This window comes from Bubalus kerabau, chromosome 13 (genome assembly GCF_029407905.1).
Source record: "Bubalus kerabau isolate K-KA32 ecotype Philippines breed swamp buffalo chromosome 13, PCC_UOA_SB_1v2, whole genome shotgun sequence".
NCBI lineage: Eukaryota > Metazoa > Chordata > Mammalia > Artiodactyla > Bovidae > Bubalus > Bubalus kerabau.
The window spans coordinates 66,697,306-66,713,166 of NC_073636.1; the positions used below are offsets into that span (position 1 = coordinate 66,697,306).

At 41.8% G+C, this 15,861-nt stretch overlaps 1 protein-coding gene across 2 annotated transcripts in view; it reads right to left on the minus strand.

Annotated features, from left to right (window-relative positions):
- The window catches only part of MROH8 (maestro heat like repeat family member 8), a 59,839-nt gene that overhangs the window by 41,724 nt on the left and 2,254 nt on the right, over positions 1-15,861 (minus strand). For both annotated transcript variants that reach the window (XM_055544990.1, XM_055544991.1), the window contains exons 2-4: positions 12,778-12,899; positions 10,354-10,499; positions 6,608-6,730 (exon numbers count right to left, since the gene is read on the minus strand). In XM_055544990.1, coding sequence (XP_055400965.1) covers positions 6,608-6,730; positions 10,354-10,499; positions 12,778-12,874 — 366 coding nt within the window. In that variant the 5' untranslated portion in view covers positions 12,875-12,899. The remainder of the gene's footprint in view (positions 1-6,607; positions 6,731-10,353; positions 10,500-12,777; positions 12,900-15,861) is intronic.

Here is a 15,861-nt window from a genome sequence, read left to right on the forward strand (position 1 = left end):
CCATCTCTACTCTAGTGCCTAATCTTATTCTAAGTTGCTTGTTCTGGAAAACAAATAACTTCACGGATTCCAAATTGGCAGAGGGAAAGCAGCTTTGCACTGCTGAATAAACCTGCAGAGTGGTAGGAAAAAAGAGGCTCTGGAGCTGGATACACCTGGGTTTGAGCACTGGTTCTGACTCTCTCGCTCTCTGTGACCCTGTGTGTCATATTGAACTTTCCTGTGCCTGAGTTTTCTTATCTGGATGGAGAAGATGAGCTCTATCTCAGGGAGTTGAGCTGAAGAGCAGATGTGAACGGTTGTAGGGGCCTCCTTATGGGACCGTCTACCCAGCCTCTCTGGCAACTGCCTTCGGCCATCAACAGTGGGTGCTCCACAGCCACGTTTCTTTAATATTCATGTATTCGGCTGTGCCAGGTCTTAGCTGCCTCAAGCATGATTTTCCATCTTCATTGTGTCACGCAAGATCTTCACTTGCAGCAAGCAGGATCCTTAGTTGCGACATGTGGGATCTAGTTCCCTGACCAGGGATCGAACTGTGTCCCTTGCATTGGGAGCGCGGAGTCTTAGCCTCTGGACCACGAGGGAAGTCTGCACACAGCCATGTTTCTGCTAAGTCATTTTGTTCCATTAACCACAACTCGTCTGTCTAGGAGTACACACCACAAGGTCAACTCACTAGATTCTCTCTCTTAGGAATGCTGAACTGAGACAAGGAGCCTCAATCTCTGTCCGGCTGGTCTATGAAAAGGAGAAAACTTAAAATTTTGGAGCACTGCCCTATGGATGGGGTAACCAAAAGAGCAAATTTTGGCAGGACAGAGGTGGGAGTGGGGAAAGGAAAGGGAAGGAGGAGGGAGAGGGAGGGAGATGGAAATGCACACAAAGGAGGAAAGAGGTGGAATGTTCTCACTGGGCATGAGGAAATTATTTTTTGTGTGTGTGTGGTTTCATTTCCTTTCTGGAGCAAGATGCTCTTCCTATTACAGGATTCTAGGGAGCATGCAGTGATCCTAAGAATAGATCTTCCCTTTTAGGTTTCTCTTGCCTGCCACCCAAAAGATCTCATTTAGAACTTAGGACGGTGCCCAGGAGGCAGTGCTCAACAAACATGCCTGGGCTCTCTTTTGTGCCCTTCTCTGAGTTATCTCTTTCTCTTTTCTTATCTCACTTTCCAACTCTGGTCAGATCTTGCAGATGGACTACTTGTTCTTTCTGATTTCCTCACGTAGCTTTCTTACTTATTTGTATGGTTCACAGTCTGGAAGGAACAAAGCATCAGACTTGGCCTTCAGGCTGACAGTCGGCCTCTACTCACTCTGATCTACGTCTCTCAAGAGCATCATCACTAAGGTCACAGGGACAACCTGGCATTTAGGTGTTAAAAGGTGAGCTCATCATTCTCCCATGCAAAGGACAGCACTTCTCTGCCTCCAATTACTGAGGACGACATCCTTTCCCAGGCTCATAAGAGAGACAATTTGTGGTTTCTCTCCTCTATTTACTTCCCATGTCCAATCTGTCACAGTGATAGCCCCTTCCTGCTTTGCACAGATTCTGACTCCCCATCCCTGTACCCATATTCCTACATATTCCTGTAGCCACTCCCACGTGGATGAAGGCAATGCTTTTTAGCTAAAACTCCAGGCCTGCAGTTCTGATTTCAATCTACCTGACCACTTCTGTCAGAATAATCTTTAAAAAAAAATTTTTTTATTGGAGAATAGTTGATTTATAGTGTTGTGTTAGTTTCAGGTGTACAGCAAAGTGAATCAGTTATACACACACACACACACACACACACACACACACACACATATATCTCCACTCCTTTTCCCATAAAGGTCATTACAGAGTATTGAGTAGAATTCCCTCAGTAGGTTCTTAATAGTTATCTATTTTATATAGTGTATATATGTCAACCCCAATTTTCCAATTTATCCCTCTTCCCTTTTACCCTCTGATACCATAAGTTTGTTTTCTGTATCTGCGATTCTACTTCTGTTTTTTAAATAAGTTAATCTGTATTCTTTTATAGATTCCACATATAAGTGATATTGTATCTTTTGTCTTTCTCTAACTTACTTCACCCAGTATGTCTTTTCTTTTTTTAAATCAGTAAGGTATGAATGGCTTATTATATATTCACAATTATGCTAACCACTACGTAGAATCAGAAGCTGAGAGGCTTTTTGATTGTAAAGTATTTGTGTAGCAGGGACCTCCCAGGGTGACTATCCAAATCATAGCACTCACCCTTTCTCTGGGAGCTGCCTCTAATACACAGGGAGGGAGGGATGCCCAGAAGTCATGGCATAATGATACCATGCTGCCCCCTGACACGCCTGATTGATGCAGGAGTGGAGAAGAGACCCAGCCTGGGCCAAGCAGACTCTCTCCCCCAGAATGTGGAATTAAGGGCTGACAGACACGGACAGATTGGGAGCTGCGAGAGGTTAGGGTCATAGTGATGGCAGAGAAGTCCCTGCCTTTGAGACTCCTGGAGGTGTCCTGGAATGGGCTCTTTTGGAGGCTTGATAGGTAAACATCGTCCTTAGGCCCTAAGAGAGATATTCCGGCGTCCTTTGTTGGTTTTAATTCTATATGTAATTATTTGGCTGTGCCAGGTCTTTGTTGTGGCATGAGAACTCTTAGTTGTGGCATGTGGGATCCAGTTCCCTGACCAGGTTGAACCTGGGCTCCTTGCATTGGGAAGGGGAGGCCACTGGACCACCAGGAAAGTCCCCATCCCTTTGTTTTTAATGTAAGTGAGCCAGAGTTGATCTTCATTGCTTGCCTCGAGAAGAATCTTAACCAATCTTAACAAAATGAGACATTTGTTTCAAAGGTCTTAATGAAAGCCATACAGATATTACTATCTCCATTTTCCAAGCGGAGCTAGAGGTTCAGAGAAGCAAAGCGGCTTGTCTAAAATCACAAAGGTTTTGCTTGACAGAACTAGAACTAGAAACTATGTCCTTTAATTCCTAAAACAGGTCCCTTTCCTCTCCATCCTTCTGCTTCAGGGAGCTCAAACTCTCACTTGGACAACAGGACAGATTATTTTCTTATTAGTTCTGTCTTGTGAACTGCCTGTCCTCCATACTCCTTCAGCATGCATTATTCATGTCATAGAAGAGTCTTCCTAAAACACCATTCTCACCCATTTCTTACCTTGCTGCTCAAGTAACACAGTGCTTCTTCAATGTTGAGTATACCCTTTACCAGATGACATAGTAGTAGGGTTTTGTGGAGGACCTCAAGGCAGAATTAGGGTGGAGTCGAAAGCTGCCAGAGGAAAACTAAGAGGCATTACAGACAAGTCCAGCTACATTAAAATTCTGCAACAGGAGGACTTTTCTGGTTATCCACTGGTTAGGAATCCACCTTGCAATGCAGGGGACATGGGTGGGAGAACTAAGATCCCAAATGCCTATGAGGCAAGTTAGCCTGCATCCCAGAAGAAGAGAAACCCCCAGGGTTATGAATAATTCTGCCATAACTCAGGATTACTACTTCGCATAGCCAGATCCCAATTTACCCCTCAAAGCCCCTACTCACTGGTTCTTTCTTTCAACCCTATTTATCACTTCCTTTTAAGATTAGATCAGGAGATCTATCTGGATCAATTTCACTCAAATATTGTCATTACTTTATATCCCGATTGTCACTGTAGTTCTTCTCTTTCTATTAAAGTTCTCCACATATTGTTTACATCTTTTTTGATTTTGAAGTAACAGATATACAATAAACTGTACATATTTAAAGTGTATAGTTTAATGATTTTGAACATAGGTATGTATGCAGGGAATCATCACAATCAGGATATGGATCACTCCCAAAAGTTCTCTTGTGCTACCTTGTGCTACCTTGTAAATTCTCCCTCCTGCCTGTCCCCACTCTACTCCCACCTCCAGGAAAGCACTGATGTGATATCACTATAGATAAGTCTTAATTTTCCAGAATGTCATGTAAATGGAATCACAGAGTATATTCTCTATCTGGTTTCCTTCACTTAGTATAATTATTTTGAGATTCATCCAAGTTGTACAATGTATTAACAGTTCATCCATTTTCATTGCTGAGTAGTATTTCATTTTATGGATATACCAAAACTGGTTGATCCACTCACCTGTTGATGGATCTTTGGGTTGTCTCCACTGTTTAGTTTCTACAAATAGAGCTGCTGTAAAACACTGGCGTACAAGTCATTGTATGGACATATGCTTCATTTTACCTAGGAATGGAATTGCTGGGTCATATGGTAAGTATATATTTAACTTTTTAAGAAACTGCCAGTTTTCCAAAATGGCTGTGGGGTACATGGGAGTCTTAATTGTGCCACATCCTCCTCACTAACATTTGGTATCACCTTTCTTTTTATTTTAGCCAGTCTAGTTGGTATAAAGTTGCATATCATTGTGTTTTTTTAAAAATGTGTATTATTTTTTTATTTGGCTGTGCTGGGTCTCAGTTGCGGCATGTAGACTCTTGGTTGCAGCATGTGGGATCTAGTTCCCTGAACAGGGATTGAATCCAAGCACCCTACGTTAGGAATGTGGCATCTTAGCCGCTGGACCTCCAGGGAAGTCCCTCTTGTGGTTGTAATTTGCTTTTTCCTAATCACAGTGATGGAGCATGTTTTCATGTGCTTATTTGTAAATCTTCTCTGGTGAAGTACTGTAACAGATTCTTTTCCCCCTTCTTTTCCATATTCTGCTCTCAGCTTCCTTTGCTCTTTTTATTTGGATACTGAAAAGCCATGCTTTGTCATGGATCAAGAGAAAGACTGGCAAATCCCATAAACTTCTTTCTTTAGAATGACCCTGGTTTTCTTCTCAGAGCTGCCTCTCCTCTTGGTTGTTGGAAGCAACACTCTTTTAGCTCCTGCACATGGTCTTGAACAATGATGTACTTACCCCTGGAGTTTTCTGGTGGACACTGACTCTCCTTAACTCTTCGAGGCTGAACCCCTTGCCATCCCAAACTTGGGTTGATGCCTGATGGTAGGTATTTTGCTACTGGCTGGACAGGTTCAGGTGCAAAGCATGGGTAAATTCAGCGTGCTTGTGGATTCAGCTTGTGGATCTTCTGAGCTGACTGGTTGAACTATGTGTCAACCCACTGCTGCCAATTTTTGTAGAGGTGGGACTGTGGAATCATGCCATTTTGGCTGAGTCCTATGGCTGCATATAACTCTCTTTGCATGGAGCAGAGCCAAGTAAAAAGCTTCACTCACCCTTAAATCTGCATCATATCATTCTGTTCTACTTAATGTATTACTTGGAATTTTCTCAACCTACTTATGAGTTGTAGTCACTTCCAAACTAACTGTAAACTCTTGAAGGGCAAGGAATAACCCTTCAGGAAATTTGTATTCTTTTCAAAGCACCACAATGTTCTGGGTACAGAAGATCTTTGATATAGTCTGGCGTGCCTATGGCCTCACTCACTCAGTTGTGTCTGGCCCTTTGGTTCCCCATGGACTGTAGCCTGACAGGATCCTCTGTCCATGAGATTTCTCAAGCAAGAATACTGGAGTGGGTTGCCATCTCCTTCTCCAGGGCACCTTCTCAACCCAGGGATTGAACCCATGTCTCCTGTGTCTCCTGAACTGAAAGGTGGATTCTTTACCATGCCTACCACTTAACACACCCATTAACAGGTTAGCCTTCAGTTCTGAAAACTAATCATCAATCTAATCAGCCTTACAATTCTGTGCACCAATAGGTGTACCTATGGCTGATTCTTGTTGATGTATGACAGAAAACCACAAAATTCTGTAAAGCAATTTTTCTTCAATTAAAAAAATTTTTTTAACTGTGCTTGTCTAAGTGCATCTGGATCCTTTGACATGGAACAGACCACTCACTACTCCTCTGTGCCCTTACTAGACTTATTTAAACTTTTGTTATAGTCTCTGTGACACTTGATTGGCTGCAGGAACAGAGATTATATCTTTGTGGCCTCTGTTCCTAGGATACTGTCTGGAACTGTCAAGTACTTAGCAAGGCAATGCATGAATGAGCTGGTGGCAGAGTGTGGCTAGAGTTAAATACAAACAGGACAACAATAAAAAGGATACCATCATGTTTCTCAAATGCAAAATGTGTGTTAGGTACTGTGTTCTGTGGCTGGCATTTATTTATTTAATGCTCTCAGTAGCTATGTAAAGTACTGGGTTGGCCAAAATCTTCATAACATCGTATGGAAAAATCCAAACATAATTTTTCGCCGCTCCATTAGATACAGCTATTCTCATTTTATAGATGAGAATACTAAGGCACGGAGAAGTGTAGTACTTTCCCAAAGTCACACAGCTAGAAAGAGGCAGAAGTGGCACTGAACTAGGCATTTGATTATAGAATCTGCCTCAGAACTACTGCTCGCTTATTTAAATGCTGTTCCTTCCCTTACTGCTGCTCTTTTAATTGGTTTTCAAGGCTGATTATCTTAGTGGAGTACCCTGGGTATTTCTCCTCTATGCAGAAATACTGATATGAAAAAGAAATTGAGGCAATTGATAACATAGATGAAGCCACTAAAAATTTTGTTGTCACAGAATTTGCATGGTGACAATAATCTGGGATAAGGTCAGAATACTTACACTTAGCAGATGCACAATGTCTGCTATGTGGCTGTGAATGAATGATTCTGTGGTTTCATCAGAAGGTAAAGTTCGGCTGAGAGAAGACAAAGATCTCAGGGCTGTCAGCTTCTCAAGTTCACTCTGAGTTTGTGGGAAAATGATAAAATCACAACTCTACATTATAATCTCATTTGATAATTGTTAAAGGCTTTTGAAAAGCTTCTTGAAATGTTTTAAACGACTGACATCTCATTCAACCCAAGATTAGCATTTTATTACAAGGAATAAAGAAGTTACAGAGGAATAACATTCCTCGTCCAGTGGCCCTGCCTGAGTTTGGGTCTTCATTTTCCGTCTCAGCTAGATTTTACTAAGTACTCCATTATGGCTCTATCCACCTTTAGTCTGCATCTCCACCCATCTTCCCTGTTTGCGTGCTGTGTCGCTCAGTCGTGTCCGACTCTTTGCAACCCCATGGACAGACCTGCCAGGTTCCTCTGTCCATGGGGATTCTCCAAGCAAGAATACTGGAGTGGGTTGCCATGCCCTCCTCCAGGGGATCTTCCCAACCCAAGAATCAAACCCAGGTCTCCCACATTGCAGGCAGATTCTTTACTGTCTGAGCTACAAGGGAAGCCCTCCCTGTTTACTGTTTCTTAAAGGTGACTTCTGACACTGTTACGTCCAGCTCTCCTGATGTCATTAAAAATTCATTATTTTGAGTCTTTGTTTTCTATGAAAATACAAGTTCTGATTTGAAGAATAAAATCTTTTGTATTATTTCCTTTTCTGATTATAAAAGCAATATCTATCATACAAACTTTGAAAAAATAAGGTATTAAGAAGAAAGCAAAAGACACCAATAATTCTATATATCACGAGAAAATTTCTTCCAGTCTTTTCTCCCCTACATGTAGATGGTATAAATTGGTATAAGCCTTCTGGATAGCAAGTGGCAATAGTAGCAATATATAGCAATGGCCTGATTTTCTATCACCTGTATTAGTAGAACAAGCCTACATTGGGTTACTCTGTTCCAGTTTTGTCCCCTTCTAATCTATTCACCCAGCTATGACCAGTTTCATGTCACAAAATGCAAATTTGATCAGGTAACTCACTCTCTACTGAAACTCTTTTCAACAGCACCCATTAAAGTCAAGGCCCTTCTCCAAGTGACCACAGCTAACTTCTGCCATTTCATCTTCCGCCTTGCCTGGTAGCATACTGAGTTTTAGTCCAGTTAAGTTTCATGCTGCCCTTTCTTGCTTTGGGGCCTTTCTGCCTTCTCAATTGTCTACACTTTTTGTTTACTGACTGAAATCTATATATGCTTTAAGACTTAGATCATGCATTCTCTCCTGAAGTTGGGTTAAGTACCCTTCTAAGTGTATCCATAAACCACATGTATATATTGCTAACATGGTATTTGTGATACTGTGATAAAGTTGCCTTCTTACTCATCTATTACCCTGATGCTGTGGATTTAGGTCAGGGCAGGGAATGGGCCTTTTTTTTTTTTTTTTCAATTCACTGCAGCAATCCAAGAGCTTTATTAATTACAAAGAAATCCTTTAGAAAGCCCTACTGACGTGAAGTATAAAGCAAAGTCAAAGTCAAAAGTGAAGACCAACACTTTGGCTTTAAGTCTTAAAAAATTTTTTTTTACTGGCATCATACATAGAGAAAATATAAAACTTGTTGAATTTTCACAAACCCCAAACATCTGTGCACATATATTCAAGGGAAATGAAAACTGGATCTCAGAGAGGTATCTACACTCCCATATTCACTGCAGCATTATTCACAGTTAGATAGATGGCACAGTGGTAGAGTCTGCCTGCCAATGCAGGAGATGCAAGAGACATGAGTTCAATCCATGGGCCGAAAAGCTCCCTTGAAGTAGGAAATGGCAACCCACCCAGGACTCTTGCCTGGAGAATTCCATGGACAGAGGAACCTGGTGGGCTGCAGTCCACGGGGTCGAAAGGAGTCAAGACACAGCTGAGCACACACGAACATGGAAATAACCCAAGTGTCTGTTGACAAACGACAGAGACCTTGGACACTGCTTTAGACGTGCCAGGCTTCTCTGAGTTCATCAGACATTCTCTGACTCTTTCTGCCACAAAGCTGTTAAATGTTTCATTTCCTATTTCTGGAACGTGCGTGCATGTGTGCTGTCACTCAGTCATGTCCAACTCTCTGCAACCCCATGGACTGTGGCCCGCCAGGCTCCTCTGCCCATGGGATTCTCCAGGCAAGGATTCTGGAATGGGCTGCCCTGTCCTCCTCCGGTGGATCCTCCCAACTTAGAGATCAACCCTCCAATTTTAACTTCTCCTACTTTCTCCTATTCATTCCTTAGACTTGAGCTGAAAGGTTACTTCCTCAGGAATGCCTCCATTTACCTCCAGGTCAAGACAAATTCTTTTGTTATATGCTCACACAGAATGAATGAATGTTTCACTTAAATAATGAATACTGCATTATTAAGTAGGATAATACAGATCTATAGTTACTGACCAAGAAATTTCTTTTTTCTCCCACTATCTCGGATGCATGCTTTTCTATAATTACATGTATTTGTATGCACAAGAAAAAGTCTGAAAATACATACACCAAAATGTTAACAGAAATTATCTTAGGAGGAAAACTGCTAAGTCACTTCAGTCGTTTTCGACTCTGTGCGACCCATTAGACGGTAGCCCATTAGGCTCCCCCGTCCCTGGGATTCTCCAGGCAAGAATACTGGAGTGGGTTGCCATTTCCTTCTCCAATGCATGAAAGTGAAAAGTGAAAGTGAAGTTGCTTAGTCATGTCTGACTCTTCGCAACCCCATGGACTGCAGCCTATCAGGCTCCTCCATCCATGGGATTTTCCAGGCAAGAGTACTGGAGTGGGGTGCCATTGCCTTCTCCGTAGAAGGAAAACTAAGATAACTTAAATCTGGAGGGGATTAGGGAAGATTAACCTATACCTTTTATTATAGTTTTCTTTGTTTTTATAGGAAATTTAAAAATTTTATAAACATGATTATCAACATAAAAATAATGTAGAAGAACATGTAAATATATTTATTATAAATACAAAAAATAAATATAAAAGTATTGTGGATAAAGAATGCCACCTGCCATTTCAGTGAACAAACAGTGCTGCGCCTGTCAAGCCATCAGCCATTGGAGCTGCTCCGTACCTTCTCACACGCACTAAAATGATTAATTTGAAATGTCTGCTTTTGTGATTAGCAGTCCATCTTTTGGTGCTTTCACTACATAGTTTTTTTTCCCCATCAAAAACTCCTTTTTATCCTGACTCCTCCCTTAGCAACAGTCCCTCAGAGCTATCTAAAAGACTGTCATTCCAGTCCTTAGTGTTAGCTGCTCAGTCCTATCCGACTCTTTGTGAGCCCAGGGACTGTAGCCCACCAGGCTCCTTTGCCCATGGAATTCTCCAGGTAAGAATACTAGAGTGGGTTGCCATTCTCTTCTCTAGGGCATCTTCCCAACCCAGGGATCTAACCTGGGTCTCTTACATTGCAGGCAGACTCTTTACCAACTGAGCCACCAGGGAAGCCCTTTAGTCCTTAGTAACACCTCCGAAAAAGCCGAACTCTTCATTTGCAGGTTATGCTTTTTTTTTTTTTCAGTTGACAGTATACATATAAATCAACTTTATAGCCTAGAGTATAAATGTTTTATATAAAAATTTTTAAGATATTTGATAGATGAATAATTGGAATGCCTTGGAAAATTGCTTGTGCGTACCTTTAGTTCACCATTAAAAAACTTCTGGATGGATTGGATCAGCTGCTCAACAGTGACTTCACCGAGGGGGCCTTGGTGGGTCAGGTGTCTGGAGGTGTCTGTGAGGGATTCCCTGGGGAGTCCGGGGATTTCCGAGATGTCTGAGTCTAACACCGGAAGAAAGACATTGGATGATGCCTCTGTACTGTGTGAAGTCACATGGTTTAGTGGGGAGGACCCCTGGACATCAAGATAGACAGGTCCTGTTCTCACTCTTCCTATTTCTTCTGCAACCCGGGACAAGTCTCTTCCCTTCCTATGCCTGTTTTCTCAATTACAAATCCAATGTTCTCTAGTGAGTGAGTGAAGTCGCTCAGTCGTGTCCGACTCTTTGTGACCCCATGGACTGTAGCCTACCAGGCTCCTCCGTCCATGGGATTCTCCAGGCAAGAGTACTAGAGTGGGTTGCCATTTCCTTCTCCAACGGCCTCCAATGTTCTCCAAGGGCCTCCTAAACTACAAACACCTTTAAGGCTGAGCTGAGGCAGGAGGGTTATAAGAGCATGGATTTTTCTCAGTCTGAGACTAGTTTGAATCCTGGATCCGCCACTTACTAGCTATATGACATTCATTAAATTAGTCTGTCTCTTAGAAGCTTAGATTCCTCACCAATAAAACAGGGTTATTGTTGGAGACTGAGTGAGGTAGTACATACAGAAGACTTTCTCAGTATGTGGCCCACAGTAAGCACTTCAATGGTAGATATTCTTCTGTAAATCCAAAAGTCTTTGAGCCTGCAGTGACTAGAGCTTAAAATATAGTGGCCTCTTGTGCTTATGATCTCTTTCCAAGTGGAGCAGGTAGCTGAGTAAGTGCTTGAGGTATCTCCTTCTTGACCTGAGATATAGTGGGTTGGCCAAAAAGTTAGTTTGGGTTTTTCCATACCATCTTATGGAAACATCTGAACGAACTTTTGGGCCAACCTAATACTTTAACAGCACAGGTTCCAGAGTCTGCCTAGGCTCACATCCCGGTTCTGCCTCTTCTAGCTTTCTGACTTTATGCAACCTTAGTTTCTCTGGGCCTATTTCTACATTTCCAAAATGGGGATGATAACAACCTTCTTTATCGAGTGACAAGGATTCTGCTGGCATAATTTTCCTGTTCATGCAGTTTTTAAGATTATAAAATACACCAATTCTGTTTAATAAACTTTTCAGGAAAAAAGGAACACTCTGATACCAATTACAGTGATTATAAAATAAATATATCATGATTAGAAATTATACAATGTGACAATGTATATCTTATAATTGAGGAAATACAATAATTTTATTGCCAGTGAGGAACATAGCGTTTTCCTTTGGGACTTCCTAGATTCAGGTCGTTTTATATCCTTGCTTCCTCCATTTCTGATACCAAATTCCTTATTCCTATTGGGCAAATAGCCTTCCTAGTTCCTCCCTAACACACCTATCAGCTGAGGGGTTCTCTACTTTAGTTCGCTTAGTGGTTTCCATGACTACTGTCTTCTGTACATTTCTCCCACTTCCTGCCATGTATCTGTTGTCTACTGGAAGCCTATGTTCCTGTTCACCTATATCTTTGCACAGGCTTTCCTTCTGCCTGCTTGTTTCTTCTTCCTCTCCCCATCTTCCCTTCCTCTCTTTGCCTAGCTAACCCCTACTCATCCATCAGAGCTCAACTCCAGGATCCCTTTCCTGAATCCCCTTTGCCCATTTTGGCTAAGTATCCTCTGAGCTGCTAATAAACCTTTCTCTGTCTGCTCATTACTTCCTCCCCAACCCTTAATCACACACATTATACTGAGCTCCAATCATTTGTTTATAAGTACACTGTTCTACAGCTAGATCAGTGTTGAGAGAACAATAGGGCTTCGATAAATATTTGTTGAATGAATGTACAAGTGAATTAATGTAGTTCCTCAAACACACTGTAGCTGTTCAACTTTTTCATAGTACTTACTACAATTTGTAATTACTTTGTTTGTTGTCTGTTTACTTTTTGGGGGTCATTTTCAAAAAGCACTATAATGTAAATCCTATGAGGGCAGGGATCACATTGACCCTGTTCATTGTTGTATGCCCAGCAACTGGTCCTCAAAAAATGTTTTTAGAATAAATGAAAGATAGTTATGCTGTAACCCAATCCAGCAACCATCCACATCTACCTCTCCCTTCTCAGAATCCTTCTAGCACTTAGACTCGGTACAAGCCTTTAGGATGATCTGTTTCAGGACCAAGTTTAGATTTCTATATACCTAGAATAATATATCATCTCATTTTGCCAATCACATTCCAAGGTCCTAAAGTCAGGGACCAAACTCACTGTCAAAATCTAGTGGACAGCTGGTCATCCTGAAATGTCACTTGACAAGAGATTCCCTGTTCCCAGCCCCACTCCTTTATCTTTCCCCCATTTCACCTGTAAGTTCAAGGCTACTTGGTTGCTTTTTAATATCCTCTAAGTTGCCCAGCTGCAAATCCACACTTCCTGAATCACTGTCAGAAGCACAAGGCATCACTATTTCTTCTCGACCACAGATCCTAGGAATGAAGAGGGGATTGGAAAAATTAGTTTTTCAGGACGGCTTCTGTCTCATCACTCAAGTGAAAGTTTAAATGTCCCCTTCTCAGACAGGCATTTATTGATCACCAATCTAGATTAAGTAGCTTCTCCCTACCCAGTCTCATATTTATTTGTTCATTTCTTGCATAGTATTTAATTATTACCTACAATTATCAAGTTCATGTGTGTTTGTTTACTGACCATCTCCCATCAGACTATAAACTCCACGAGGGAAGAAATCTTGTTGACGTGGTCACAGTTGTATATTTGATATGGACAGAGTAAAGGGACAAAGTAGGTGATTAAATAGGTAATCCCACTAAGGAATCATAAGTAATGGAAAAAGTATGGGAGACCCCTAAGTTAACAGTCACTCTAGAAAGCAGGTCTACCTACGACAAAACCAAGAACAAAGCTGAGCAACAAAACTGTGCAGCAGGGAACTTTCCAGGTGGTCCAGTGGTTAAGAATCCACCTTCCAATGCAGGGGATGCAGGTTCCATCCCTGGTCTGGGAACTAAGTTCCTACATGCTGCAGGGCAACTAAGCACATGTGTTGCAACTAGAGAAGCCCTTGCAACCCAGCACGAGAAGCCCACTTACTGCAGCCAGAGGAGCCCCCATGCATAGCAACTAAAGAAAGTCCACACCCTGCAGCGAAGATGCAGCACAGCCAAAAAAAAACAAACACCCCCAGAAACCTGTGCAATAGAAGCATGAGGTATACCCATGCACAATAAAACAATAGGGGAATGAGACCCACATCCTGTCCAATGAGGGCAGTAAGCTAATGATTCCTATTTCATGCTCCTCTGCACACACTAAAAAAGGGATAAAGTGACATTATACTGAAACCTGAGCTGATTTACCATTTATGGTGTTCGTTACCATCTTTTTGCTCATTTTTCACTGTACCATGACAGTCCCAGTTTGAACATGTAGAGATGAGAAAACTCCCCCACCTGATACAGAGGAGAAGGAGGAGCTGATGATGGAAGCTCGATGTCCACTAAAGAATGAGGGAGAAGGTGGTCTTCTCCCTCTCCCCACATTTCCTTTGAGTATAAAACTGTAGGGCAGTATGTTCTGAGCCCTGCGCCCTCCTGCCCATCTGCTTGTAAACCTCACAAGCATCCTATTCTAATAAATCACTTCTTATCTATAACATTGCCTCTCAGTCAATTCTTTCTGTGTTGAGACATAAAGAACTGGGGCTCTTTGGAGCCCCTGAAACATATTTCTGCGGTTTCATCCTCAGTACCTAACATATTGTCAGCCTCATGAGAAGTGAATGGATAGGTAAAAGATACTACTCCACTGATAAAAGAGACTGAGGCAGAACACTGCCCCTCTCAGCCCCCTTTACCCTTTCCTACTTTTTCTTTCTTCTTATCTCACAGTACCATCTATCATTCACTTATTAATGATATTGTTTATCATCATTATTCTTCTACTAAAATGTCTTGAATATTCATTGGAAGGACCGATGCTGAAGCTGAAGCTCCAATACTTTGGCCACCTTATGTGAAGAACTAACTCACTGGAAAAGACCCTGATGCTGGGAAAGATTGAAGGCAAAAGGAGCAGGAGGCGGAAGAGGGTGAGATGGTTAGATAGCATCACTGACTCAATGGAAATGAATTTAAGCAAACTCCAGGAGATAATAGAGGACAGGGGAGCCTGGCGTGCTGCAGTCCAAGGGGTCGAAAAGAGTGGGACATGACTTCAGTTCAGTTCAGTTCAGTCACTCAGTCCGACTCTTTACGACCCCATGAATTGCAGCACGCCAGGCCTCCCTGTCCATCACCAATTCCCAGAGTTCACCCAGACTCACATCCATCGAGTCAGTGATGCCATCCAGCCATCTCATCCTCTGTTGTCCCCTTCTCCTCCTGCCCCCTATCCCTCCCAGCATCAGAGTCTTTTCCAATGAGTCAACTCTTGGCATGAGGTGGCCAAAGTACTGGAGTTTCAGCTTTAGCATCATTCCTTCCAAAGAAATCCCAGGGCTGATCTCCTTCAGAATGGACTGGTTGGATCTCCTTGCAGTCCAAGGGACTCTAACAACAATAAACATGTAACTGAAACTTTAAAAGTGACTTATTTTCTGAATCAGATAATAATTTTCAAACATAACACAAATATTTTCAAGTTTCTGTGCTATTTATAATGTAAAATCTACAGATGTGATATATTTTTAAGTTTAATCTCGATTAACATTATCTCCAACATTAAATTTACACAATAACAAAGCAATAAGTCAAGCCCTGGTTTGTAGCATTTGCTGACTCTATGGTATAAATATTCCATTTGCAGCCAAATCAAGCTACCAATGTTACTGGGAAGAGATGGGCACAGCATGATATAATATTTCCACCATTCATATACAGTAGATACAAGCTACCACAAAAGCACAGACAATGGTAAAATAAAGGAAAATAATTAGGAAATGATGAATTTTGTTTTTAATATACTTTATTTCAATTTAAGTATATATAATTTAATTCTTCTAATAGCTGTATTTAACAACGAATTTGCAAAATTCCTTTCACTTATATATTTTTTACTTAGATATAGTTGATTTAGGGAGAATGCAATGGCAACCCACTCCAGTACTCTTGCCTGGAAAATCCCATGGACAGAAGACCCTGGTAGGCTGCAGTCCATGGGGTCATGAAGAGTTGGACTTGACTGAGTGACTTCACTTTCATTTTTCACTTTCATGCATTGGAGAAGGAAATGGCAACCCACTCCAGTATTCTTGCCTGGAGAATCCCAGGGACGGGGGAGCCTGGTGGGCTGCCGTCTATGGGGTTGCACAGAGTCGGACACGACTGAGGCGACTTAGCAACAGCTGCAGCACAGTTGATTTATGCGCTTTCCAGGTGGCACTAGTGGTAAAGAACACATCTTGACAATGCAGGAGGCATAAGAACCTCA